Source organism: Schistocerca gregaria, chromosome 11 (genome assembly GCF_023897955.1).
Source record: "Schistocerca gregaria isolate iqSchGreg1 chromosome 11, iqSchGreg1.2, whole genome shotgun sequence".
Taxonomy (NCBI): Eukaryota; Metazoa; Arthropoda; class Insecta; order Orthoptera; family Acrididae; genus Schistocerca; species Schistocerca gregaria.
Window position 1 is genome coordinate 95156750 of NC_064930.1, and position 27392 is coordinate 95184141.

Genomic DNA, 27392 nt, shown 5'->3' on the forward strand with positions numbered 1-27392 from the left:
CAGGTGGTCAGTATTGCCCTGTTTGTCCTTACATTTCTCTGGAACTCAGCCTGATCTTCCCTGAAGTCAGTTTGTACAAGTTTTTTCACTTTTCTGCAAATGATCCATGTTAATATTTTGCAAGTGTGACTTATTGAACTGATGCAACAGTACTATGAAAAGGATAGCTGCTACTCACGATGTAGTGGAGATGCTGAGTTGCAGATAGGCACAACGAAAAGACTGTCAGAAAGTAACTACCCACACACGACCACAGTCTGCTTCAGTGGCCAGTCTGAAACCAGACTGTGGTCATGTGAGTTGTGTGTTGTCTATTTTTTGACACAGGCCTTGTTGGCCAAAAGCTCACTTTCTGACAATCTCTTTGATGTGCCTGTCTGCGACTGAGCACCTCCGTTAAATGTTGAGTAGCAACTATCCTTTACACAATATTGTTGCATTCCATCCTGGATTTTCCACTTCTTTATTAAGCTGGTGGTTTGGTAGTATTCACACCCCCCAGCTCCTCCCTTACTTGAAACTGGAATTACTACATTCTCCCTGAAGTGTGGGGGTATTCTACCTGTCTCAATTATGTTCCACACCTGGCTCTCCCAAAGGTTGTCAGTGATTTTGAGGGAAAGTCATACACTCCAGAGGCCTTGCTTTGAAGTAGGTTATTCACTCCCTGTCAAATTTTCCTCACCCATCTGTTTACTTCCACCCCAGTTTCTAAAATACCAATAGACCCCCATCAATGAGTCTTTAAAGAATTGAAGTCGCATATGGAAAACAGGTTGAAACATCTGTTTACTTTACAAATGAGTTAATACGTTAAATATTTTACATTAAGAACATAAGAAAGAAAAAGTTTAGAAAAGATTTTAAATTATGTTGAAAATTTGTTGTAAGTTGCCAAGTGCTCTCATTATCAAGCACTGGATGAGTGCAGTGTGAGTAATTCTACTGTATTTTAAACAAAAACTAATTCTTCATATATCTCAATGTTTATGATGATACTTTTCCTGCACTGTAGGCTGTACACTGATATAGTTAATTGTAAATACATTGGACACTGTCTGCAAAATGTATTGTGAATAGAGTCAGTAATAAAAAATTAAAACCTCATGCCTGCTGCAGCAGTTTTACTGCATTAACAACAAAAATGTGGTTAGAAATAAACTACTTTTCATCATTTTGTTGGGGTTCTCAATGAGATTTTTTTGTAATGGATTGAAATAATATGTAAAATTTGTTAGAAGGCACCACTTGCTCTCATTCTTGAAAATTGGATGAATGTAGTCTGAGTAATTTGCATGTGCGAGTTAATGCTGCCTCAAGACGTGGAGTGTGTCCCAGGAGGAATGGTCATTATTCAGGTATATGATGTGAATGATCATGCAAAGCAAAAAAGTCTAGTAATCGTGCTCTATAATACATATCTTACGAGCCGCGAGCATTTATTCAGTAGAAGAGATATCTGATGGTGGCAAAGATGAACAAGGGCTCATAGCTGGCAAGGTATGCGCTTTACATCTCACATTTACTGGACCTTTTTAAAGCAAAGAGCTTGCAGTAGAAGAGATTTGTTTCACATTATTGAAAATGAAGAATTGTTCGGGCTTTGGAGGAACACATTTTAGAGCCCAAATCTAGTAGACTTTTTGTTTCAAATGATCATTCCTGTCTTGTCCCTGGATATTGACTGTTTCTCCTGGGACATACTGTGTTAATCATTTAGTATAAGATTATAATTCTTAATTAGTAGAGCTGCACGCTTCTGTAGATATTAAACCTACTATCAAACAACGGTACTTACAATTCGATAGTTCCCATTCTTTCCATGTCTTATGCTCGCTCCCATACAATCTTGGCATTTGAGGCAAACGTGTTTGTTCGGGTGCACTCTTTATGTCAATACACCACCACTCTTTCAGCCTTCACTGGACATAATTATCCCAACAGCCTAGTTTAAAAGCAGATTTCCTGGGCCATCTCATGCAATCCTGGTACTGCTGATTCCTCCAAAAACCTACTTTGGAGTGCACCACTGTTTACTCAGTATTATCCTGGAAATGTATTAATCAGCTACTCCGACAAGGCCGTGACTTCTTAAAGTAGTGCCCAGAAATGAGATCCATTCTGTCTGAGATTTTGCCCACCACACCTAGAATAGCTTTTCATCGTCTTCCCAGTCTCCACAATATTCTTGTCAGACCCTCTGCTCCTCCTGTACCTATCTCCCTTCCCTGTGTCTCCTACCTCTCTTACCGTCCCCGCTGTAAGATTTGCCCTGTGCACCACCACCTACACCTGGAAAAACATATACTATAAAACGAAGAGTCGCCTGTGAAATGACACGTGTCACTTACCAGCTGTTATGTGAACACTGTTCGGCTTTTTACATTGTTACAACTACCTCCAAATTATCAGTTAGGCTGTATGGGCATAGGCAGAGGGTATATACTGGCAAAACGCAATGGCAGTTGCGATCTCGTTGCCTGTTTCACCGCACGTGCCATGTGGATTCTTCCCCCAGACACCAACTTCTCAGAACTCTGCAGTTGGGAACTATCGCTACAACTTATCCTCGGTTCTTATTTATGTTAATTCCTTCTGTCTCAGCATTTCTTCACAGTAATTACTCCTACTTTCACTCCATTTTAGTTTTCTACATCTTTCATTGTCTTACCTGTCTTATTTTTCACTGCCCCCCTCCCACCTCTGTTACATACAATGCACTTCGCTTTTCACTCTTATTAACTCATGCACAATGTTTAAACAGTAATGTCTGCCTTGCATATTACGCAGTCTTCCACTTTTAAGCTCTCAGGTTGTCAAATCTTGTCCGGTGCAGTCCCCAACAATCAGTCTTTCCTTCTCATTGCCTCTGGTAAGTCTCCCCTGACCTGTGGTTCTGGGTGACTTTCCCACAATTGACCCCATTTCGTAATCCTCTCCAGTCCTTTTCTTCCACCTCACTTCCTTCCCCTTCAACCCTTCTTCCTGAAGAAGTAGCAACTGGCTCCGAGAGCTTGCCTAATTATAACCTTCTTTTACATGTCTGTTCTGCCGCCTCTTGGTGAGTGGGTTTCTTTTATCTATCTAATTACATTTTGTCTTAATGTGTAGAGTATGACAGCATTCCAAATTTTTTAAATTTCGTCAACAACTGTATGAAATCTTGAAAATAAAAATTTTTGTTGCCCCTGGAAGCCGTTAGATATGCGTTAGCAACTGGGCTTGTGCTCTGGATTAACCATTTAGTAGTGTGGATTGTCTTTACATGAATTTCATCTGACATCCCTGAAGGTAGGGGGTGGCTACTCGGCAGATAAGAGTGATAAAACTATCTTCTTTTTTTAGGTACCGAGTGGTGCTCGTGCGGCGCAGTGGTGGCGCAGCTGTGCCGATGGTACGCTGGCTGTGCCACCTACACGGACGCGCCGGCTACCACCCGCACCGCCGGCACGCGAGTCCTCTGCTGCTGCAACCGCGTGCGCCAACCGGCGCGTATGTACCACGGAGGGGCGTGGTGATGTTCGTCGGTAGAATCTTGCGAGGGGCATTGAAAATTCGCTACCTACTGCTTGGCGGTGCTGTCGGAGGGGGTGTGACACTGAACAAGGTAAACTTTTTCGCCCATTTCCTGAGGCCTTACATGGCTTGAAGTGTTCTATTGGATATTGTATTTAATGCAATTTCTTTGTTACCTTTTTATGTTCGAGAGAGTGATGTCTGGAAAGGTTATACTGTACTACTTCTGCAACTGTATGTTGTTATTGTTAAGAAGCTACATACTGCAATCTAATTTATTTTAAATAACATAACATGTTCATTAGTAAACTGTATAGGATACGCATAGTGTGACAGGGTTCTTGTTAATTGTACTAGTATGTGTTTGGAATAACTTTCAACTGGTTTACAAAGTTGTTGTTGTTGTTGTTGTTGTTGTTGTTGTTGTTGTTGAGCTCTCCATGCTACTCTATCCTGTGCAAGCTTCTTCATCTCCCAGTACCTACTGCAATCTACATCTTTCTGAATATGCTTAGTGTATTCATCTCTTGGTCTCCCTCTACAATTTTTACCCTCCACACTGCTCTCCAGTACTAAATTGGTGATCCCTTGATGCCTCAGAACATGTCCTAGCAAACGATCCCTTCTTCTAGTCAAGTTGTGCCACAAATTTCTCTTCCCCCCTATTCTATTAAACACCTCCTCATTAGTTATGTGATCTACCCATCTAATCTTCAGCATTCTTCTGCAGCACTACATTTCAAAAGCTTCTATTCTCTTCTTGTCCAAACTATTTATCGTCTATGTTTCACTTTCATACACTGCTGCACTCCATACAAATACGACCTGGCACTTAAATCTATAATTTATTTTAAACAATTTCTCTTCTTCAGAAGCTCTTTCCTTGCCAATGCCAGTCTACGTTCCACAGTTAGTAACATCTATTGTATACATACAGATTTCCAGTGTGAAAATATTCTTAAGACTCTCCAAGAACACTTTGCAGATATCTTTCAAATCTCTCTAGATGTTCAGTGTTGACAAGTGTTCTCCATTGAAGAGGTAATGTCACCTATTCTGAGGCTCTCCTTCAGCAGTCTATGTGGTGTTGGAAACTCCACAACATACTCTGTGTGACCTAAAGGCGTATGCTGGAAAACTCCAGGTGCTGCACCCCACTCATGGAGCACCTTAACCAAATAGTAATACAACACAAACAAATTATGGTACTAACATGGAATATCATATGCAGAAACCCAGACTTGCACTTTTATTTGTAGCATGCCTTCAAACATAACATTAATAGAGAAATTGTTTACTCATTTACGGATGGCGAGGGTACAGAAAAATTCTAATCTCTGAGTCTGGACAGAAACAGCCCAAATTTTACTAAGAAAAAGTTTGTAACTTCACACATGCTGTTCCCTATAAACCAGCAAGCGTATTACTATTTCTTAAGTAACTGTAATCCAAACATTATTATTATATAGACATCTTTTCTTCATTCAGGCATTTGAGTGTGATGCTGAGGAACCTGTGGAAAAATGTCCGTTGGGGCACAAAAAAAGAAGGCAGATATGTTCCTATGTCAGAGACTTTGAGAGAAGTGGGAAACAGCTATCTCAGTCCTCATTCCACCATCCTCGCCAAAAATTTTGGCAAAGGACCATATTTGTGCTCTTTTAACACCCAACATTGTAAATCCTTTTCTTCATAGTTAAGCCTCCATACTCAGCATCTCATTCTCACTGCCACTTTCTATATATGTCTCTCTGTCTCATTTTTCTCCCATTGCTACTTTCTCCTCTGTCTCTCCCCCACTGTCACTGACCTCATTCCTCTCTCTTGCCCTTTCTCAGCAGTGTCTCCCTCTCTGACACTTTTCCTGTCTCTCTGCCCAATTGTTGTCGTCTTCCATTCTCATTCTGTTTCTTTCCCATTGCCACTGTCTCTTTCTTTCGTGCTTAAGTCTGCTGCTTTCTCTTGAGCTGCCATTCTCTCCTCTCGACATTTGTCTGTGGCAAGGGGTTGCTCAAGGTTTTGAACTTTTAACTTTTGGGTATAGGGCACAGGGAAATTGGCCAAATATTTAATGCGTGGAAGTGGGATGAATGGGAAAAACTGACAAAAGTTGCCAGTGAGAGAGAGAGAGAGAGAGAGAGAGAGAGAGAGAGGCAAGAGTATTGGTGGGAGAGGGAAAGTGACAGTGAAAGAGAAAGAGAGAGAGAGATGGAGGAGGCAGTAGCAGTGAGAGCCAAAGAGAGAGGCGATAGTGGTAGCAGTGGGAGCAAAAGAGGAGGGAGGCAGTAGAAATGAAATGGAGAAACAAGTGGAGATCAGACACAGGCTCGTGTGGTAGGGACCCCCCACCCCCACCCCTGCCTCACCCTCGCCACACCTCACATCCTTCCTGCCGCACACCCCAAGAGTGAACTTTAATGCTTTTGTACAGGGGAGGGTACGTTTTGGACCAAAATTTTTAAACACTTGCATATAGAGGAGATGATGCCTTTTGAGGTACGAAATGAAGGAGTATTGTCACTGTCCCATGTTAGTATAACACAACCTCCGAAACTGTAACACATTTGGAAGAAATGGGAAAATATTTTGACAACCGAGATTATATATTTAATGTACGTTTTGCCATTAGGTCTCAACATAAGCACAACCTCATAATTTGTGACATATTTGGAAAAAAACCAGTCAAATATGTATGACAATAGACATTATTAATTTAATTTTTGTGAGTGAAACTTAGCTCGTGGCCTAACCTAGGCTGTGAGCTAAGCTTAGTAATATACCAGTATGTCACTGACGTCTTTTTTAGTGGTCACATTACAACCTAGCTACAACCTCATAATTTGTGATGTACTAGGAGAAAAGTCAGATATTTGTCATAACCATGAATGTGATTGCTGCTCATTTCACTTTTATCAGTTTAAACTGTGCTGTTAGCTTTCAACAAAACCACCACCACATAATTTGTTGTGTATTCAGAAAAAAAAGCTAAATATTTGTGAAAATTGTGAGAATTGTCTCTTTTTGTCACCTCTCGTTGGTTATGTCAGTGTCATTACTTTGGTTACATAAAACAGAGACACTGCCAGCCTAAGAACAGTAGAGGTACACTGCGGTGGCTGCTGCTCACCGTAACCTACAACTTACCTAGACGACATTGTATGTTAGAAGTGCACTTAGTCCTCTGTGTAGGCAGCTTCTTGACCCTGTTGTGTAATTGTACAGTTGGACTCGAAGTTTTCTGCGACTGCGTAGTCTCAGAAGAGCAAGCCTGCTAGTGCTCCTCACACCGTTCAGACAGATGACAATCACAGGGCGATAAACCTGTGCTGTAAGGACACTGGATGTGTGGTACTCCTGTTATTTCTTCTAATTTATAGCTACAGTAACGGTTTGTGAATTGTTGTGAAGAAGATTGGCTTGTCGTATTTGTTTGCCATGTCTTTTCCTGCAATAAGCAAATCTAACCTCATACAAAAGGTGGCAGTAATATCCTTTGTTTGTCACTATGCAGTATGCCATAAAGTGTTTTGTCTTTTACTGTGATGGCCTCAGCTTTGCTGCTGTTCACTGGCTAGTTTTGATTTGTTTGTGGTGCCCTGTAGGTCATGTGTGGCTCAGAATGTGTTCTTTCCAACTGCAGATTGTACTGGCATCCTTTCACTAACCTGCAGATGTTCAATTTCAGTTATTCAGTCATAACCACAAGGGACCAACTGGGAGGGCACTTCACGGTAATGGCTCGAGAGGTGACCTCAGAGTGATTTCAGGCACCATCAAACATCAGTCGCATTCTGGAGATTGCAAATTGCATTAAATTTCTCATTAGTTATACATGTGTGAGGATAACAAACATCAGTCGCATTCTGGAGATTGCAAATTGCATTAAATTTCTCATTAGTTATACATGTGTGAGGATAACAATTGTTCTAATTTGCTATTTTATTTCTGGCCTTCCTCGAACCCCTTATGTCAAGTAAACACACAATGCTGTGATTGTGTTTAATCACCAAATTGTGCTTGCTAAGCTCAGCAGACAAACATTAATCACTCATTAGGGTCGGTCAATTTTGGAGTGCCGTAAGTGATGTTGCAGTCTTGTGACCCCCCCACGACTGACCTGAGTCGTTGGAGTGCAGTGGTTTGTGCCAGTGCATTCTATGGAATGTGCGTGGTGAGATGTGTTGCTATAGGAATGGAACGCAATGGGTAGAAAGGACCTATCAGGTTTAGATCACCATGCCTGAATAAAGTTGCCTGATTTATTGATGCAGAGCATCCGGCATGTCTACGAGGAATGGTGTGCCTCTTGTAGCCACATAATGCAGTACAAGAACTGTGGTCAGAAAGAGGTCGTAACTTCAGTGCACCAGAAATGAGTTTCCTGCCTCATCACTAACAGTTGGTTTGGAACCTAACAGGAATATCTGCTGTCACTGACCTCTGAAGTAGTTTCCTGGCAAATTTTACAAAGGGAACACCACACTGTGGAGTTTGGAATGAAGTACCTTGTTAAAGGGCATTGCTCTCAGCAGCACATAAAGCTGCACAACTACAGTGGGCCAAACCATACAGAAAGTGGATAGAAGCTGAAGGTAGCATGTAAAGTGGTTGCAGTTTTGCCTCTTTTCAAATGGTGCTAGGTGTCGAAGGCACTGACAGACGGCCCAGAGAGGCCTTTAATCTGCAGCGTGTGAAGGGTATATTGTAAAATTCGCGAATCGCTGTAGTATAAGCAGTTAGAATGCTCTGTATAGCTTGAGTATGCCTTGATACTGTTTTAGGTTGCCATATGTTTCCTCAAATGTCTCTTCTTGATGAGTTATTGTCTTGCTACTTCATTCTAGTGTTTCAGTTCTTGCATGGCACTGCTGTGCTTGAACTTCTAAAGCTTCTAGACTCGTCCTTTCTTGTAGGGATGGCTAAGTGAAAGATCACAACTTCTCCTCCGAGCTACGAAATGACTGTAAATGAACCTGCATTACAACTCTCCTATATTGTAAAGTTCATTACTTCTTACAGCTCAAATAGGCTGTATCAATGAAGACATCAGTTGTTAAACACTTATGACTCGTGGGTTGTAGGGACAGTCATTGGTAAACTAAAAGTAATTCATTTGTCTTGATGACGATGTTGGCATTATCGGTAGGCTGGATATTCTGGGCAGTCCGTGACACCGTCAACTTGAGGCATCACAGTATAAACACGCAACCAGCCAGGAGATGCCTTGCATTCACTACCATTGTAACTCGGCCCTCCTGTAGTGTCTGTTCCAAAATAAATCTGAACGTACGACCTCTAATTTGGCCTCTCACAGTGTTTCTACCTGTTTCCTCTATCACAATCATCTTTTGCAGGGATAATTGTTCATAGTTAACCAGGATACTTCCTGGCACACTGAAATGGTGTTGTTCTGGCTGGAGGTGATTCTGTATTTTTTTTTGTACTGTGACTTGGGCCCAGTTATTCAGGCTCCCCCCCACTCTCCCTCTCCCTCCCTCCCTCCTTCTCCCTCCCTCCTTCTCCCTCCCTCCTTCTCCCTCCCTCTCCATCCCTCCCTCCTTCTCCCTCCCTCCTTCTCCCTCCCTATCCATCCCTCCCTCTCCATCCCTCCCTCTCCATCCCTCCCTCTCCATCCCTCCCTCTCCATCCCTCCCTCTCCATCCCTCCCTCTCCATCCCTCCCTCTCCATCCCTCCCTCTCCATCCCTCCCTCTCCATCCCTCCCTCTCCATCCCTCCCTCTCCATCCCTCCCTCTCCATCCCTCCCTCTCCATCCCTCCCTCTCCATCCCTCCCTCTCCATCCCTCCCTCTCCATCCCTCCCTCTCCATCCCTCCCTCTCCATCCCTCCCTCTCCATCCCTCCCTCTCCGTCCATCCCTCCCTCTCCGTCCATCCCTCCCTCTCCGTCCATCCCTCCCTCTCCGTCCATCCCTCCCTCTCCGTCCATCCCTCCCTCTCCGTCCATCCCTCCCTCTCCGTCCATCCCTCCCTCTCCGTCCATCCCTCCCTCTCCGTCCATCCCTCCCTCTCCGTCCATCCCTCCCTCTCCGTCCATCCCTCCCTCTCCGTCTGTCCCTCCCTCTCCGTCCGTCCCTCCCTCTCCGTCCGTCCCTCCCTCTCCGTCCGTCCCTCCCTCTCCGTCCGTCCCTCCCTCTCCGTCCGTCCCTCCCTCTCCGTCCGTCCCTCCCTCTCCGTCCGTCCCTCCCTCTCCGTCCGTCCCTCCCTCTCCGTCCGTCCGTCCGTCCCTCCGTCCCTCCCTCTCCGTCCGTCCGTCCGTCCCTCCCTCTCCGTCCGTCCCTCCCTCTCCGTCCGTCCCTCCCTCCCTCTCCGTCCGTCCGTCCCTCCCTCCCTCCCTCTCCGTCCGTCCGTCCGTCCCTCCCTCCCTCCCTCTCCGTCCGTCCGTCCGTCCCTCCCTCCCTCTCCGTCCGTCCGTCCGTCCCTCCCTCCCTCCCTCTCCGTCCGTCCGTCCGTCCCTCCCTCCCTCTCCGTCCGTCCGTCCGTCCCTCCCTCCCTCTCCGTCCGTCCGTCCGTCCCTCCCTCCCTCTCCGTCCGTCCGTCCGTCCCTCCCTCCCTCTCCGTCCGTCCGTCCGTCCCTCCCTCCCTCTCCGTCCGTCCGTCCGTCCCTCCCTCCCTCTCCGTCCGTCCGTCCGTCCCTCCCTCCCTCTCCGTCCGTCCGTCCGTCCCTCCCTCTCCGTCCGTCCCTCCCTCCCTCCCTCCCTCCCTCCCTCCCTCCCTCCCTCCCTCCCTCCCCGTCCGTCCGTCCCTCCCTCCCTCCCTCTCCGTCCGTCCGTCCGTCCCTCCCTCCCTCCCTCCCTCCCTCCCTCCCTCCCTCTCCGTCCGTCCCTCCCTCCCTCTCCGTCCGTCCGTCCGTCCCTCCCTCCCTCTCCGTCCGTCCGTCCGTCCCTCCCTCCCTCTCCGTCCCTCCCTCCCTCTCCGTCCGTCCGTCCGTCCCTCCCTCCCTCTCCGTCCGTCCCTCCCTCTCCGTCCGTCCGTCGGTCCCTCCCTCTCCGTCCGTCCGTCCGTCCCGCCCTCTCCGTCCGTCCGTCCTTCCCTCTACACCTCTCCCCCTCTCCCCACCCTCCTCCCTCTCCCCGCCCTCCTCCCTCTCCCCTCCCTCCCCGCTCTCCCCCCTCTCCCCCCGCTCTCCCCCCTCTCCCCCCGCTCTCCCCCCTCTCCCCCCGCTCTCCCCCCCTCTCCCCCCGCTCTCCCCCCCTCTCCCCCCGCTCTCCCCCCCTCTCCCCCTCTCCCCCTCTCCCCCCTCTCCCGCTCTCCCCCCCTCTCCCGCTCTCCCCCCTTTCCCCCCTCTCCCCCCTTTCCCCCCTCTCCCCCCTTTCCCCCTCTCCCCCCTTTCCCCCTTTCCCCCCTTTCCCCCCTTTCCCCCCTCTCCCCCCTTTCCCCCCTTTCCCCCCTTTCCCCCCTGTCCCCCCTTTCCCCCTGTCCCCCCTTTCCCCCTGTCCCCCCTCTCCCCCTGTCCCCCCTCTCCCCCTCTCCCCCCTCTCCCCCCTCTCCCCCTCTCCCCCTCTCCCCCTCTCCCCCCTCTCCCCCCTCTCCCCCTCTCCCCCCTCACCCCCCTCTCCCCCTCTCCCCCCTCTCCCCCCTCTCCCCCCTCTCCCCCCTCTCCCCCCTCTCCCCCCTCTCCCCCCTCTCCCCCCTCTGCCCCCTCTCCCCCCTCTCCCCCCTCTCCCCCCTCTCCCCCCTCTACCCCCTCTACCCCCTCTACCCCCTACCCCCTCTACCCCCTCTCCTCCCTCTCCCCCCTCTCCTCCCTCTCCCCCCTCTCCTCCCTCTCCCCCCTGTCCCCCCTCTCCTCCGTCTCCCCCCTCTCCCCCTCTCCCCCTCTCCCCGTCTCCCCCCTCTCCCCGTCTCCCCCTCTCCCCGTCTCCCCCTCTCCCCGTCTCCCCCTCTCCCCGTCTCCCCCTCTCCCCGTCTCCCCCTCTCCCCCTCTCCCCCTCTCCCCCTCTCCCCCTCTCCCCCCTCTCCCCCCTCTCCCCCCTCTCACCCTCTCCCCCCTCTCCCCCCTCTCCCCCCTCTCCCCCCTCTCCCCCCTCTCCCCCCTCTCCCCCCTCTCCCCCCTCTCCCCCCTCTCCCCCCTCTCCTCCCTCTCCCCCTCTCCCCCCTCTCCCCCCTCTCCCCCCTCTCCCCCCTCTCCCCCCTCTCCCCCCTCTCCCCCCTCTCCGCCCTCTCCCCCTCTCTCCCCCCTCTCCCCCTCTCTCCCCCTCTCTCCCCCTCTCTCCCCTCTCTCCCCACTCTCCCCCCTCTCCCCCCTCTCCCCCTTCTCCCCACTCTCCCCCCTCTCCCCCCTCTTCCCCTATCCCCCTCTCTCGCCCCCTCTCTCCGCCCACCCTCTCTCCGCCCCCCCCCCTCTCTCGCCCCCCTCTTTGTTAAAAAAGGAAGAAAAAAGTAGAATGTTTATGTATGCCTTCTCATTGACTAAGTCTTCCCACTTTTTCTCCGTTTTCATGACAAGTTTGGTGTATGCATTCCTGTATTCCAAGATGACAGAATCACAAAATTGCAGAACATTCGTAATTATGCGCCAGCAGTTTGTTGAGCAAAACGCAGTTGGCATCCCTGCTCACGACTGTGTTTAATGTGTAACTGCTGGAAGTTTAATTGTTGTATGTCTGTTAGTTATTGTTCAGTGCTTTAGTCAGTGGAACATTGTGTCACACAGTTTATGAATTTAGAGTTTGCAAAGTTAGAGGAGCAACTCGTCTGCATTAAATTTTGTGTGAAACTTGAGAAAAACTTTACAGAGAAACATCAAATGCTGCAAGAAGCCTACGATGATGAGGGCTTAAGCTGCACTCGGTGTTACAAATGGTTCACACAATTTAAAAATGACCGGACACAAGTTAAAGGTGAGCTTCATTCAGGAAGCCTTTTGAAGTCTCCCGACAACACTCTTTTAAGGAACATTGACGTAATTGTGTGCGCGAATTGAAGACTGACTGTTCGAGAGATTGCAGAAGAATGTAACATTTCAGTTGGATGCAGCATCTTTGAATGCATTGTGTTGCCACCAAGTTCATCCCACGGCTTGTGAGTCATGCATGACTATTGCACAAAAAATAATACCTCTGTGCTGCTTCATCCTTTGTACTCTCCAGATCTGGCCCCTGCAGACTTTTTTTTTTTATTTCCTATATTGAAAAACCCCATTGAAAGGACGAAGATTTGCAACAATAGATGAGATAAAAGAAAATTTGCAGATGGGTGATCCAGCAAGAGTGTACCAAATCTGCTTCTGGAAGCGGAAACAGCATTGAGAGCAGTGTATCAATTGTGATGGAGAGTATTTCGAAAGGTACCGTGCACAGTAAATGAAAGGTAAGAGTAGAAAAATTTTTTGGACAAAGTTCCGATTTTTTTTTTTTCAACGGACCTTATATGTTGTTGATTTGACAAGCATTTGCGCTCCCAATCACACTTCATCTGGTCCACTAACTCATCCGATGTTAATCGTGTAGAAAATGGCCGGGACTGTTTGAAACAGCAGACAGCAGGTAAAATGCAACAATAGACATACCTGCATTTTGCTAGCTCCATCCCCGCACTTTCTTTCTCTGCCCCCCCTTTCTCTCTCCCCCTTCCCCCTCCCCCCTCTTTTTCACACACACACACACACACACACACACACACACACACACACACACACACACACAGATCCTGTAGCTGTCACCACATCCCACAATCTGTTGCCATCAGTTTCTGTCTTCCCATCCTTCTTCTCTTTCTCTTTTTCTTGTGCCCTCTTTTACCCCATTTATCCCTGGAAAGACAGTTTGCCTAGGGCATCATCATCATTGGCAAGAGTGTGGGGTTTTATTGAAACCAAAAACGTGCAAAAACCAGCCAACAGATGGCACTAGACAGAAGGGTGCTGCTTTCCAAACTGTCAGCATAATGGGTGCGAGGTCCGTCGATATGTTAAAGCCTGGCTGATAAAGACCTGCCAGGAGTTATGACAGTTATGCAGGATGGTGCTCAATCTTATATTACTACTCATGTGAAAGATATCTGACGCACATTGTTTGGTGGGGATTGCGCGTTGAGCTGCCACATCCGCCGTGCTTGGTCTCCCAGGTCCCCATTCCTCAGTCCATATTATTATTGGTTGTGAGGTTACCTGAAGTCATACATCTACCACTATCTTCCAATCTCATAAGGGGTGGTACAACACAACATCCGAAGACCATATCTCACCATACCTACAAATATTCTGTACATTGCTCTTCACTACATTGTCCCTCGACTACAGATATTGCTCATAAATGACAGCCGACATATTTAGCATTTCCAGAATGAGGTTTTCACTCTGCAGCGGAGTGTGTGCTGATTTGAAACTTCCTGGCAGATTAAAACTGTGTGCCGGACTGAAACTAGAACTCGGGACCTTTGCCTTTCGCCGGCAAGTGCTCTACCGTATGAGGAACCCGAGCATGACTCGCGCACTGTCCTCACAGCTTTACTTCTGCCAGTATCTCGTCTCCTACCTTCCAAACTTTACAGAAGCTTTTCTGCAAACCTGGTCCCGAGTTCGAGTCTCTGTCCGGCACTCCGTTTTAACCTGCCAGGAAGTTTCATATTTAGCATTTGTCATAAACATCTTCATCTTCGCTAAAAATCAACTGTTAACGTTAATTATTGCTTTTGTACCACATGAAGCACCATCTGTTGGTCATTTTGGGCACCTTTTTCTTATTTCAGTGAAATCCCGTGTCCTTTCCAGCACGTATTTCAATTTGTACCTCTCTGCCTATGTTATTCCGTGAATTATTGAATTTTCAAATGTTAGCAGCTTTTGGGTCACTCTGTATCTGACAATGTCTTGTTCATTTTATATATTATATAATTTGTACTTGAATCTCCTCTTTCTCCTGACATAAGTTTTCTTACACTGGCCCAAGAATTTGCCTCAAGATCTTTCTTTCAAAGATGCCAAGTTGCTTTTCATCGAATTTTGTTAATGTCCATGTTTTGGCACCGTATGTTAGCACCAGACTCACTAAAGCTTTATACGTCACAACTTTAGTTTTCTTGATCAGCAACTAAGTTTATGTGCCCACAATAACAGTTGTTGGCGAACGGTATTTTTGTATTTCAGAGCTGATATTATACAAACAAATTTCTGTGGACGGGCCACATTAGGATACTCTTCCTTAGTTATGGGCATATACATACTTTCCTCTTCATTTATCTGTTGATTCATCTTTCTAGCAGCTCTTTCACGATCTGTAAAGGCTTGTTTCATTGTTCTTGGCTTTCTTGCCGTTATGATTCGCGTATGCCGGCACCTGAAGTGATTTTTATGGGATAATCCCCCTCTGTTTCGATGCCTGCATCTCTTACAACTTTTGATAAGGCTATGTTAAACAGAAGGCAGGACGTCTTACCTATTTTTTGTGGTCACAACACTTGATAACATATTCTGTATTTTAACTTCACTCTAGGTGTTTGCCATAGCGCTTTTGCTAATGCAATCAATTTTTAGAAATCTCTAACTCTTCCATTGCTGTATACAAGGCCCATTTGTCAGTGTTGTCAAGAGCTCATCTGAAGTCTATAAAGAGGTGACGAGTATCGATCCCAAATTCTGTACATTTTTCTTGTATTTGCCATATTGGTAGTCACCAAAGGCATTTTAACAAAGGGTGCAAGCCTATTAAAGAGGATGTTGAAGAACATTTTTTTATTCTGTAGATAATAGGCATATTCCCCTATAGTTCGAGCACACCATAACATTGTCTTTCTCATGTATTGGGCGTTTCATACATATTCAGAGATACTTTCTTTTAACCTAATCTTAATTACAAGCAGTCGTAGAGGGAGACCAAGAGATGAATACACTAAACAGATTCAGAAGGATGTAGGTTGCAGTAGGTACTGGGAGATGAAGAGGCTTGCACAGGATAGAGTAGCATGGAGAGCTGGATCAAACCAGTCTCAGGACGGAAGGCCACCACCACCGCAACAACAACAACAATTACAAACATGTGGGAATGTTTCATAAATTCCTTTGCTGTATTTGAATGAGTTATGACTGTATTAGATCCATTCCTGGGGCCATGTTATTCTGCGTGTTCTTGAATGCTGCTTCCACTTCTTCAGCAATTAGTAACTGGTTCCTCTGTTTCCGAGTGCCTTCTATTTACAGAGGGTAAGATTCCTTGGTGCTCAGCCGAATTGTAATATAACAGTTTTCAAAGTGGTGCATAACTGCTCAAAATTGAGCTATATGTTTTTCTACATAAATTTCTCATTCTTGTCTTTCAAGTGTTCCATTTGAAGAAATTGACAATGTCAGACACAGACAATGTAAAAGATTCTTTAAAAAGTTTATTAACAAAATCAAGAAATGCTGTTCCTCTTCTTAAATGAATAATAGCTGTAGTTAAGGAACGAACAATGTGATCGCACAAAATGAAAATTAGAGGTCTCACTGAGACTGTCTTAAAGCAATGTTAGACTAAACTTTCAGTTCTGCCATCAGTGCACGGAGTTCAATTTCCACAAAAGGTTTAATTCTTCTGTCAAAAAATGGAGTTAGTTCCTTTGGAACAGTCTACAGTCAGTGTACCATAAGAATAATTTGAGCCAAGTTTTACGACATCCAGTATTGCGAAGACAGATCTGTCACTGGTGTCACAGCTGCCCGAGGTGCTGTCCTTAGTGGTGTCGACGTGGGCTGGATGTCTGACTTTTGGCTCAGAATCAACTGCTACAGAGGGCCACGACTGGACTAAATACTGTTCAGCGGTAGGATATCGTGGGATCTGTTTTCTGTCACACATGTTGTGGAAACAAGTAGCAATGTGCAAGTGCGAAGTCTACTTTTTGGCAAGTAGTTGCCTGGCAAGCCGGCAACTCCGCGATGCTGAGACGATTGATGTATTGTCATCCTCGCAGGCATAATGTTGCAACATACCACCTTTTCTTTCATGCTCTCTGTCTGTTTGTACAGCTTCTTTTCTTCTCTTCTTCCTAGTCTAATCTCTTACAGATGTTCCGGTATGATCTATCTTTTGCATTCTCTTGTATGCTTAATTTTTAATTGCTGTTACTTCTGTGTAGGATATGGTAACTTGAAATATTGCACAATCCTCTAGGGTGGGGCTTGAATTGTTGCTTCCCAGCATTCATAAAACACAGATACATGTTATAGATGGCTGTAAAAAGCCTTTGTTAATTCTATAGGATCTGATGATCAGTGGGTTTCTTCAGGTGCATATGGGATACACAAAGAAACTTCTGGACACTCTTCTTCACTGACTTGAGGCCATTGTCAGGGCTACAGGTAGTGTGCTGCGGTGTTACTAACATTTCTCTTGGGATTGACTAATTTTATGTGCAGTGTGCATATCTCTGTAAAATATTTACTGCTTGTGCATCTTCATGGCCAATAAATTTAATTAATTACAACAACCAGCCACTGTTTTATGTATTTTTATTTATACCTATACACATTTCAGACTTCTGACCACCTTTGGTTGCTGTTGTATGTATTTAAATCTTCAGTTAACACATTATTAAAATATTAGATACAGTTTGAATGTTGCAGCTGCCCAGTGCAAAATAAGGATTTTATTAATGTACTACACTTGTGAGTCTTATATTTACAATATAGTGGTTTAGCACCTGCTACTTCACTCGCATATCTTTTTCTGTGTGATTCGGGCAAAGCTGATTTGTGGTGGCAACTGTTAAATAACTTTCTTTGATTTAGTTCACAAATTTCAACACCGTCTAAACTTCTCACACTAATCCAGGCCATAGAAGTATGGTCTTTCCTGGATGTACTTCTAACCAAAAAGCAGTTCTGTAAACTAGAGTTGGAAGTTCTTGTTAATCTTGCTTTTTGAGTTCATGTACTGATATTTCTGTAGAAGCTTTCATCATGTATTTCTTTATTTTTAACCAAGAAGTCAAATTCCAGTTTTGTAGATTTAACTTTAAAGATGTTTCACTATAATGAAATATTTTTGTAAAACTTTTTGCCCCCTATTTCACTCCTTCATGGGTTGAATTTACCACTGAAATGTATTTTTTTTATTTCTAATCACGAAGTCACATACCAATTTCCGTAGATGTAGTTTAAAAATGTATTAGTAATTGTTTAATAATGATTTATTTTTCAATAATCTTTCACTCTGTTTCACCCCTTAAGGGATTGAATTTCCAAAAATGCTGAAACACATATTTTTGTGTCTCTAAACAGGAAACAAAATACCAGTTTTTGTAGTTACAGTTTCAGTATTGTCTTAATAGTGACATAAAAAAAAACTTTTGTCCCTTTTTTCGCTCTCTTAAGAATGGAATTTTGAAAAGTTCAAACATAATCAATGTTTACAGTGTAAGCTCAACACCCTTTTCATATTTCTGTTCTTAGTGTTTGCGGCTGGGCAATGAGTCAGTGAACCTGTTAGGGTGTTTCCTGTTGTCTATAAAGATAACTCATTAGAAGCACTTACTTTCTGTCCTGCTTGTTGTTGGTCATATTTTTGACATTTATAAGTGTGGCATAAACACCTTTTGCTTTGTGCATTGTTCGAAATGATCACAGCATCTTCCACGTTGCTGACTGACGGTGTTTAAGTCCTAAAATTGTGAACCTGTAAGTGAAGTGTAACTTAGATGTAGACAGAATTTTCTTATATAAACAAACATTTTAGTTGGCAACACGGTACGTGCTGTGCTAGATTTCATAAAGTAACATAATCCACAGACAAAGAGCTCAACATTCAGTAAAATGAATATAAAGTAAAGAAATTTGATGAGAAGATGTAAAGCAATTCTGCTGGGCACCAATTTCTCATATATTGTGAAGAGTGGTAAAGTGTCAGTCTGTGAATGCAACCTTCCTGCAATGCTCGCTTGATATCCCTGCCCTTATTGCATAGAAGCCGGCACTAGTTGTACACACTTGTAACACGCAGTCGCCTTCATATTTGATCCACCACCGTAGACTTAATGCTTTACTAATTATTGAAGGGGAGGGGGTGGAAATGTGTCACACGTTCCTTGTCCCTGTGGGATCAGGGAGGCAAATATATCAGTGGAGTGCACACATCCCACCGGCCACAGAAGCTTCTCACCTACAGTATGTACAGAGCATCTTGTACCGCGACGTGTTGCAGACGTACGAGAAGTGGAGGGACTCCATCCCGGACATGGGCTGGCTAAGCGACATGTTCCCCGACACGGAGCAGTGGAACAGCTTCCGCTCGTCACTGTCGGAGGTGAAGGACAGCATTCGCGACAGTATAGACCTCGGTAAGTGTATGCCGGCGGCGGGTGGCGGTAAGTGCGACACGGTCGAACGTGACAGAGTTGAAATTATCCACACATTTGCAAATGCATCGTCAGATTTCTTTGGGTGCGGGATCTGCCCTGTATCAGTTGGTGAGCAGTAGTGGACACGTAAATGCAGGATAGTGTACCAAAAATGAGCATCCAGCTGTGGTAGACTTTCTGTGGCCACTCGGCGAAATGAGGCTGATGATTAGTCAGCAACCTGTGTGTGTGTGTGTGTGTGTGTGTGTGTGTGTGTGTGTGTGTGTGTGTGTGTGTGGTAGTGAAACAAAAAAGTGTGGTTAATTTCTGACTATGTAGTAAATGGAGGCTGGAATCTGCCTTACAACTATGTTGTCACTGAAAGGAACAGTATATGAAGCTTTCAGAGTTGGAAATCCCTCCTTTCTAAGAGTGAAATCAAATGGAGGATAGTGTCTGATGATGGCTGAGTTACAAACAGATCAGAATAATGCAGTGATTGACAGCAAGGGCAGTTGTAACAGCAGCAGCCAACCAAAGGCAAGTGAGCACACATTCTGTTCTGTTCAGTTGTGTCAAACCACCCTGTGGACATGTTTTAGTTCGTAACACCGCTGTTGCAATTCAGATTGGTAGGGTGCTATGTTTCTCAGTGCAAATATTCTTATTTTAGGAAGTGGTGTCGGAAGCCAGAAGTGGACAAGTGGAAATAAATTGAGTGTAAAAGCCCTACAGCTGTTGTTGCCCCAACTGTTTTGGTTGCGTTGATAATGGAAACCTGAGTTCTTCCCCTTCTGTGCATAACTGCCAGTTACTTTATTGCTCTGATCTAATTATAGTCGGATACATTTCTACAAACAGAAAAAAACTGTGTGATGCAGATTGTGTGTTGGCAAGTGCGCATCTCATAATGATTTTGGCCAAACATTGAAACAGATGCCGTGCCTAGCAATTATTGGAAGCCGTCATAAGTGATGAGTGTTGAAAATTTTGCGTGTAGTTTTCGAGTAACATTAACATTTCACTGAATACTAGAAGTGTTGAGTAATTGGCAGGGACATTAAAAAGAGTGGAAACGTCATTAGATTAATTTTTCATTCTTTTTCATGTTCCAGTCAACAACTGAATGATGCTATGATTCAGGGAGCTGCTATCTTTACACTTAAATTATTTACATTCTGCCAGAACCTTCCATAACACATTTCATATAACTAAATAAATATTGATTTTCTCTTTAGAATTGGCTGTTTAGTTTTACTCAAGGAGGAGAAGTTGTGAAGAAGAAACATCTTCAATCTTGATATGGGAAGCACTTCCACTGTTGTTTTTTTCACTAATGTCAGAGCCAAAGTAGATTAACTTCAAGGAGCACAGAACATTCTTCTTTCTAGTATTTTTACATCTATCATTATTTCTTTCAGTCTCAACTGAAATAGTCGATGACAGTTTTGGGCATTAAGTACATAGTTTGTGAGATTAAAAATTTTTTGTCACCTTTGGATTTTCAGTTAAAAAAGTGTTTGTTTATTTCATCATTGATTTGTGTAGAGTGATTTCGGTGTAAGGCCACTGTGTAGTGTTTCTTGACACTTTCAGTATAACAGACAATAACATTGGTATATTACTCACATAGAAGACTGCTTAAGATGACCAAGACAGAAGTAGTCGCCCTAACTAGTTTTTTTCTTCCAAATAATTATTTTTTGTGATAGTGTGATAATGTGGAATTTGTGCCATTGCCCTTTGTCATGAAAATATCACTGTTTTTCCTTTTTGTGTAGCATCCGTGTGTTAAATCCAATAAATTGTCTCTAGCGGCCTACAGCTGTGCTATAAACTTTTATTTCTCACACCAGACCCTTTTCGGAGTGAATGTAATTTTCAACACAGTCAAATGGTAAAAAAGAAATGGAAATATGTTACAGGAAAGTGTTTATGCAAGTAGAAATGAACACTCACCTATTGTCTTCTGTTCTACAGCAGTTTTTCTTATAAATTAAGAATATGGTTAAAGACGAATCATTAGGAACAGCTGTTTTAAACTCTAGTATTTTCTTAATTTTTCAGAAAATTTCTAGACTGAAAGATAATTTATGTTTTACACCATCTTAATATTTCTAATTAGAATCAGTTGAGATTTTCGGAATGAATTTTCAGTCTGCAACTGAGTGTGCACTGATTTGAAATTACGTGCCAGGTGAAAACTGCTGTAGACCACGACTCGGACCAAGGGCCTCTGCGTTTCGTGGGCAAGTGATTTACCGACTGAGGGGTCAGAGTACGACTTACGGACGCTACCTCACAGCTTTACTTCTGCCAGTACCTCATCTCTTTCATGCCGAATTTCTCAGTTCTCCTGCATAACTTGTGTGACTAGCACATTTGGAAGTAGAGCTGTGAGGGTGAGGATGGCTCATGAGTTGTGCTTAGTTAGCTGAGTTAGTAGAGCACTTGCATGTGGAAGGCAAACGCCCAAGGTTAAGTTGTTGGTCCAGCACACAGTTCTAACCAATTCAAAGCTTTGCACTGTAAGATGATTATTGAAGCAGCCACTTTCTGCATATACAAAAACAACAAAGTGATTAGCTACAGTGGAGTTGTGGCATTTGTATGTGCTTTCCAGTGTGAGACTTAAAGGCATATTTGCAATATGTTTCAAATGTAATACAGCCTCTCCTTCTTTTATTTTATCTTTTTAAGTATTTTGGCATTGGTGTCATTACTTGTACCCATGCAACTTTTTTTTCCAAATAATGCTGTCCTGAAAGGCTGCTTTTTCTATTAGTGCTTTAAAAAATGTTCTATTTCTTATTGTGTCAAAGCCGACTACCACATTTTTGATATCTCCTCCTATTTCTTTCAGCACTGTTATTTTGGATCTGTAATTGCTTAGTAAGTCAAAAGATTTGTTTTGTTATTCTTTCACTATTTTTTCCTCCATAGAATTCTATTTTTCATTTTCTCATTACAACTTTGCGACTTTCAGATACAGTTCTATATTAGATTTTAATGTGTATTCTGGTTAAAAGCTCCCTTTAGGTCATAGTATTTTCCTAATTTTTTGAGCTCTCTCTTAGTGTTCAGTTTAAGAGTTTTCACTGCATAGAACATTTCCTGCATGACCACTGTTTCATAGTGTTTCAGATATTGTGATTTCAATTGTCAGAGAGAGAACTACACGAGGGCTTCATACTGAAATTAGCTGGTAGTGCACAAGTGTATGATGAAATAAAGAAACAATAATTTCAGGAATTTTAAATAAAAGCAAGAATGGCAAAATAATTTTAACCTACAAAGTTTTAAATGTAACTGTGGACAGATGCACAAGAATATTAATAGGTATCTTCCAAACTGCACGAAAAGTTATTTCAAAGATGTACCTGTGTAAACTGCATGAAGAATTCTGATTATTTTGCGGAAAGTATACTTATTGTCATCGGAAGAGTTGCCGCAAAGTATTAAAACACTGAGGAACATGCTCAGTTCCTGGTTTAGATGCTTGCAAAATTGGTGGTTATTGTCAGAACAAAAGTAGCCTAAGAGGCCTCCTCTTGTCATTTTGCCTGTTTGACAGACTGCTTTAATCAGTGATGTATTTTTTACAGTATGGAACTGACTGAGCTGCATTTCTCAGTCGAAGTTATGTTGGATAATTAAAGTGTAAATGTTAATTATATAAAATATTTCCTTTGACATTTGACAACAAGTTTAGTGGCTTGTATTCTTGAAGTTTGATGTTGTAGTCTAAGATGTACTTGTTTTGAAAGTATTTGAGGCTGCACATAACGAGCAGTAGTTCGAGATAGTGCTTCAGAATGTAGTCAGTTGGTGAAAGCTTTTGTTGCTGTATTTATAATAAATCTTGTTCCACTGACATTTTCAGCATAGTAGCAGTAAATTGTTGAGTTGTAGAAAGTAGTGAGGAGTGTGATAATACTGCACTTCGTGGGGACGTGTCTTTCTGTTTAATTTGCTGTTCGTTTGGTTATCAGTCTTTCTTCATTGCATTACATTTTCTCTGTCCATCAGAAAAGCATATTTGTACCATTAGCTCGCTACTCCTCTCCGATCTGTTGGCACGACGCAGTGCGGAGCACTGTAGCTTGCGAGATGGAGAGGTGAACCACACCTGGATCGAATCTGTCAAGCAGATTGATGGCTTTGAGCTGTTACACCATCCAGCGCTAGTTTAATGCTCATATAGTTTTCCATGCTCACTCAGTCAGATAGAGGGCTGGTCCCCAAATTGTGCCTCAGAGAATAGGATACACAAACAGGTAAAATATAATGAAATGCAGAACAAAGTTCATATGATTGACAGGCAGATGATGCCATGATTGCCATCCCTGTGGTTACCTTTGATAATTTTGTTGTCAGGAAGGGCATCCAAGCACCAAAAAAATATGACTCACTGTGTGTGTGTGTGTGTGTGTGTGTGTGTGTGTGTGTGATCTGCGAAATATTGAGCAATAAATACTCTTGGGAAAGGCTATATACTCTGTGACTTACAAACTATACCGCACCTGTGAAAATGCATTTATTGTTCCATTCCTCTGACATAATATGGCACTTGTGTAGTTTTGTCAGTTAGGCTTTAATAATACATGAAATATCCATTAGATCAGTTTTTAATCCCTTGGGGCGTTTTCGTCAATCACGCTTTGCCAACAATCAACAGACACACAAAGTAATCCAGAGGGACTAAAAGTTGAAAATACTTATAACTAACAAATGAATAAACAAATCGTACACTATAGTGATTTCAGATAAACATTTTGCTTATTCTTAGTGAATATGATCCTTTTCATAATTTAGCAGATTTTCATCAATAACTTCATTTATTCTTCTTTTGTATTATTATTCGTGAGTATAGTCACCCACCACATTATGCACGAAACATGTGGAGAACTGTTTCACCAGACCTGTATTGTGAATGAATCAATAAAAGGATCTGCACAAATACAGCGAAATTCGTAAGTCATATGTTATTTAGCTTTATCCAAGAGTATTTATTGCTATATATTTCACAGATCTTTGCCCACCACTTTCACCCAGTGCCACACAATGTGACCATAATAAAATAAAATTTGCCAAATCTTGAAATCTGGACACCATATGATTAATGCTAGTAGGTGATAAATACTAGAGTTAAAGAAAGAAAGAAAGAAAGAAAGATCTCTCTACTCCACTCTTAGCTGCCTCTGTGAAGTAGGAGAAAGATGACAGAAGCAGGTAGATGGACACTGTTGTTTCTGCTGTTGAAGAGCTCTGTTGTGGGTGTCAGTTTCTTTGGCTGAAACGTGTATACCACCATTTTGTTATTGGTGTGATAAATGGCAATGAAATCCAAATGTAGAAAGATGTAAGTTAATGTGGATATAGTGTTCTGCTTGAAACAGTTAAGTCGTTTAAGGATCTGGGTATTATGTTGCAAAGCAGTATGAAACGGAACGGGCATGTGAGGATTGCGGTAGGGACGTCGAGTGGTCGGCTTCAGTTTATTCGTAGAATTTTGTGGAAGTGTGGTTCATCTAAAAACTGGATCACATACAGGATACTAGTGCAACCTGTTCTTGAGTGCTACTAGAGTATTTGGGATCTGTATCGGGTCGGATTAAAGGAAGATATCGAAGAAGTTCAGAGGTGGGCTGCTAGATTTGTTACCGGTAGGTTTGAGCAACATTCAGGTCTTACAGAGATGCTTCGGGAACTGAAATGAGAATCGTTGGAGGCAAGGGAACATTCTTTTTGAGAAACATTATTGAGAAAATTTAGAGGACCAGCCTTTGAAGGTGAATGCAGAATGATTCTACTGCTGCCAGGTATAAGGACCAGATATACTCGATACGAGAAATTAGGTCTCGTAGGGGGCACATAGACGGTCATTTTTCCCTCGCTGTATTTGCAAGTGGAGCAGGAGGCTTTTTGCAGATGATGCTGTGGTGTATCGAGAGGTTGTAACAATGGAAAATTGTACTGAAATGCAGGAGAATCTGCAGCGAATTGACGCATGGTGCAGGGAATGGCAATTGAATCTTAATGTAGACAAGTGTAATGTGCTGTGAATACATAGAGAGATAGATCCCTTGTCATTTAGCTACAGAATAGCAGGTCAGCAACTGGAAGCTGTTAATTTCATAAGTTATCTGGGAGTACGCATTAGGAGTGATTTAAAATGGAATGATCATATAAAGTTGATCGTCGGTAAAGCAGATGCCAGACGGAGATTCATCGGAAGAATCGTAAGAAAATGCAATCTGAAAACAAAGGAAGTAGGTTGCAGTACACTTGTTCGCCCACTGCTCAAATACTGCTCAGCAGTGTGGGATCCGTACCGGATAAGGTCGATAGAAGAGATAGAGAAGATCCAACGGAGAGCAGCGCGCTTCGTTACAGGATCATTTAGTAATCGCGAAAGCGTTACGGAGATGATAGATAAACTCCAGTGGAAGACTCTGCAGGAGAGACGCTCAGTAACTCGGTACGGGCTTTTGTTAAAGTTTCCAGAACATACCTTCACCGAAGAGTCAAGCAGTATATTGCTCCCTCCTACGTATATCTCGCGAAGAGACCATGAGGATAGAATCACAGAGATTAGAGCCCACACAGAGGCATACCGACAATCCTTCTTTCCACGAACAATACGAGAGTGGAATAGAAGGGAGAACAGATAGAGGTACTCAGGGTACCCTCCGCCACACACCGTCAGGTGGCTTGCGGAGTATGGATGTTGATGTAGATGTGGAAAGGTAATAACTAGGAGTAGTACAGGGTACCCTCCACCGTGCACTGTATGGTGCCTGGCAGAATATGTACGTAGGTGTAGAGTTGAGGAAGTGGGCTGGGTGGAGGGAATAGAGAAGAGTAAAGGAGAAGTGGTTGCATTGGTAGAGTGAAGGCACGGAAGGAGCTGTAGTGGGAGCAGGGAAAGGAGGGTTGGTAGGTGGAGGACTGGGACTGGTGATGGTGGACACCAGGGAGGTTGCGGAAACAGAGGGTATGTTGTTGGCACAGGCCCCACTATATGGGAAAAATATATCTAAACACAAAGATGATGTGACTTACCAAACAAAAGCGCTGGCAGGTCGATACACACACAAACATACACACAAAATTCAAGCTTTCACAACCAACGGTTGCTTCTTCAGGAAAGAGGGAAGGCGCACACACACACACACACACACACACACACACACACACACACACACACACATTGTAACATGTCTGCTTGTGTCTGTGTATGTGTGAATGGATATGTGTGTGTGTGTGCGAGTGTACACCTGTCCCTTTTTTCCCCTTAAGGTAAGTCTTTCCGCTCCCGGGATTGGAATGACTCCTTACCCTCTCTCTTAAAACCCACATCCTTTCGCCTTTCCCTCTCCTTCCCTCTTTCCTGAAGAAGCAACCGTTGGTTGCGAACGCTTGAATTTTGTGTGTATGTTTGTGTGTCTATCGACCTACCAGCACTTTTGCTTGGTAAGTCACATCATCTTTGTTTTTACACACACACACACACACACACACACACCAAATGTTGCAGGAAGCCTATAGTCAGCCGTACTCGGTCTTACATATGTTTCACACAGTTTAAAAATTGACAGATGGAAGTTAAAGATGATCCTCACTCAGAATGCCCTTCGAAGTTTATTGATAACGCTCGTGTTGGGAGCATCGATGAAATTGTGTGTGCGACTCGAATATTGACTGTCTGAGAGATTTCAGAAGAATGTAACTTTTCAGTTGGATCATCTCACAAAATCTTGAAACAGTAACTTGGAATGCATCATGTTGCTGCCAGGTTCATCTCATGGCTCATGAGTCAAGACCAGAAAGGTCGTCCCCTCGCAATCTGTGAAGAGTTTGTGGATCGTTTGAATGAGTACGAGATGCTACTTAAGAGAATCATAACTGTTGATGAGATGTGGATCTACGGTTGTGTGTTGAGACCAAGAGTCAGTCTTCTCAAAAGGTCTGGAAACATTTTCCAAGACACAAAAAAGCTCCTCATGTCACTTCAAATGTCAAAGCCATGCTGTTAGTTTTCCTTGATTTTGAAGAATTACTTCATCAAAAATTCATGTCACAGAGTCAAACTGCTAATTGATTGTACTGTCGGGAATTGTTGCAGTGCCTGTGAGAAAATGTGAGAAGGAAATGGCCTGAAATGAAGTGGACAGTTCACGGCTCTTGCATATGATAGTGCATCCCAACATTCACATCTGTTGGTGCGTGACCATTGCAGAAAATACGTAACGACTCTGCGGCCTCACCCTCCGTACTCTCCAGACCTGTCTGTTGCAAACTTTTTTTAATTTTCAAAGTTGAAAACTCCATTGAAAGGATGGCGTTTGCAACGACAGGTGAGATAAAATAAAATTCTCAGATGGCACTTTGTGCGATCCAGCAATAAGTGTACCGAGACTGCTTCTGGAAGTGGAAGTCGCGTTGGGAGTAGAGTACCAATTGTGGAAGAATATTTCAAAGGAAATTGTGCACAAGAAGTAAAAGGTAAGAGAGAGAAAAAAAAAAAAAAAAAAATGTGATCAAGTCCTGGAATTTTTTGAACAGAACTCGTACTTTCCATTTTAGTCATGTTTTCTTGC

General features: G+C 43.7%; 1 protein-coding gene across 4 annotated transcripts in view; it reads left to right on the plus strand.

Annotated features, from left to right (window-relative positions):
- The window catches only part of LOC126294968 (dynamin-like 120 kDa protein, mitochondrial), a 190238-nt gene that overhangs the window by 23814 nt on the left and 139032 nt on the right, over positions 1 to 27392 (plus strand). For all 4 annotated transcript variants that reach the window (XM_049987195.1, XM_049987196.1, XM_049987198.1 and 1 more), the window contains exons 2-3: positions 3346 to 3607; positions 18654 to 18789. In XM_049987195.1, coding sequence (XP_049843152.1) covers positions 3346 to 3607; positions 18654 to 18789 — 398 coding nt within the window. The remainder of the gene's footprint in view (positions 1 to 3345; positions 3608 to 18653; positions 18790 to 27392) is intronic.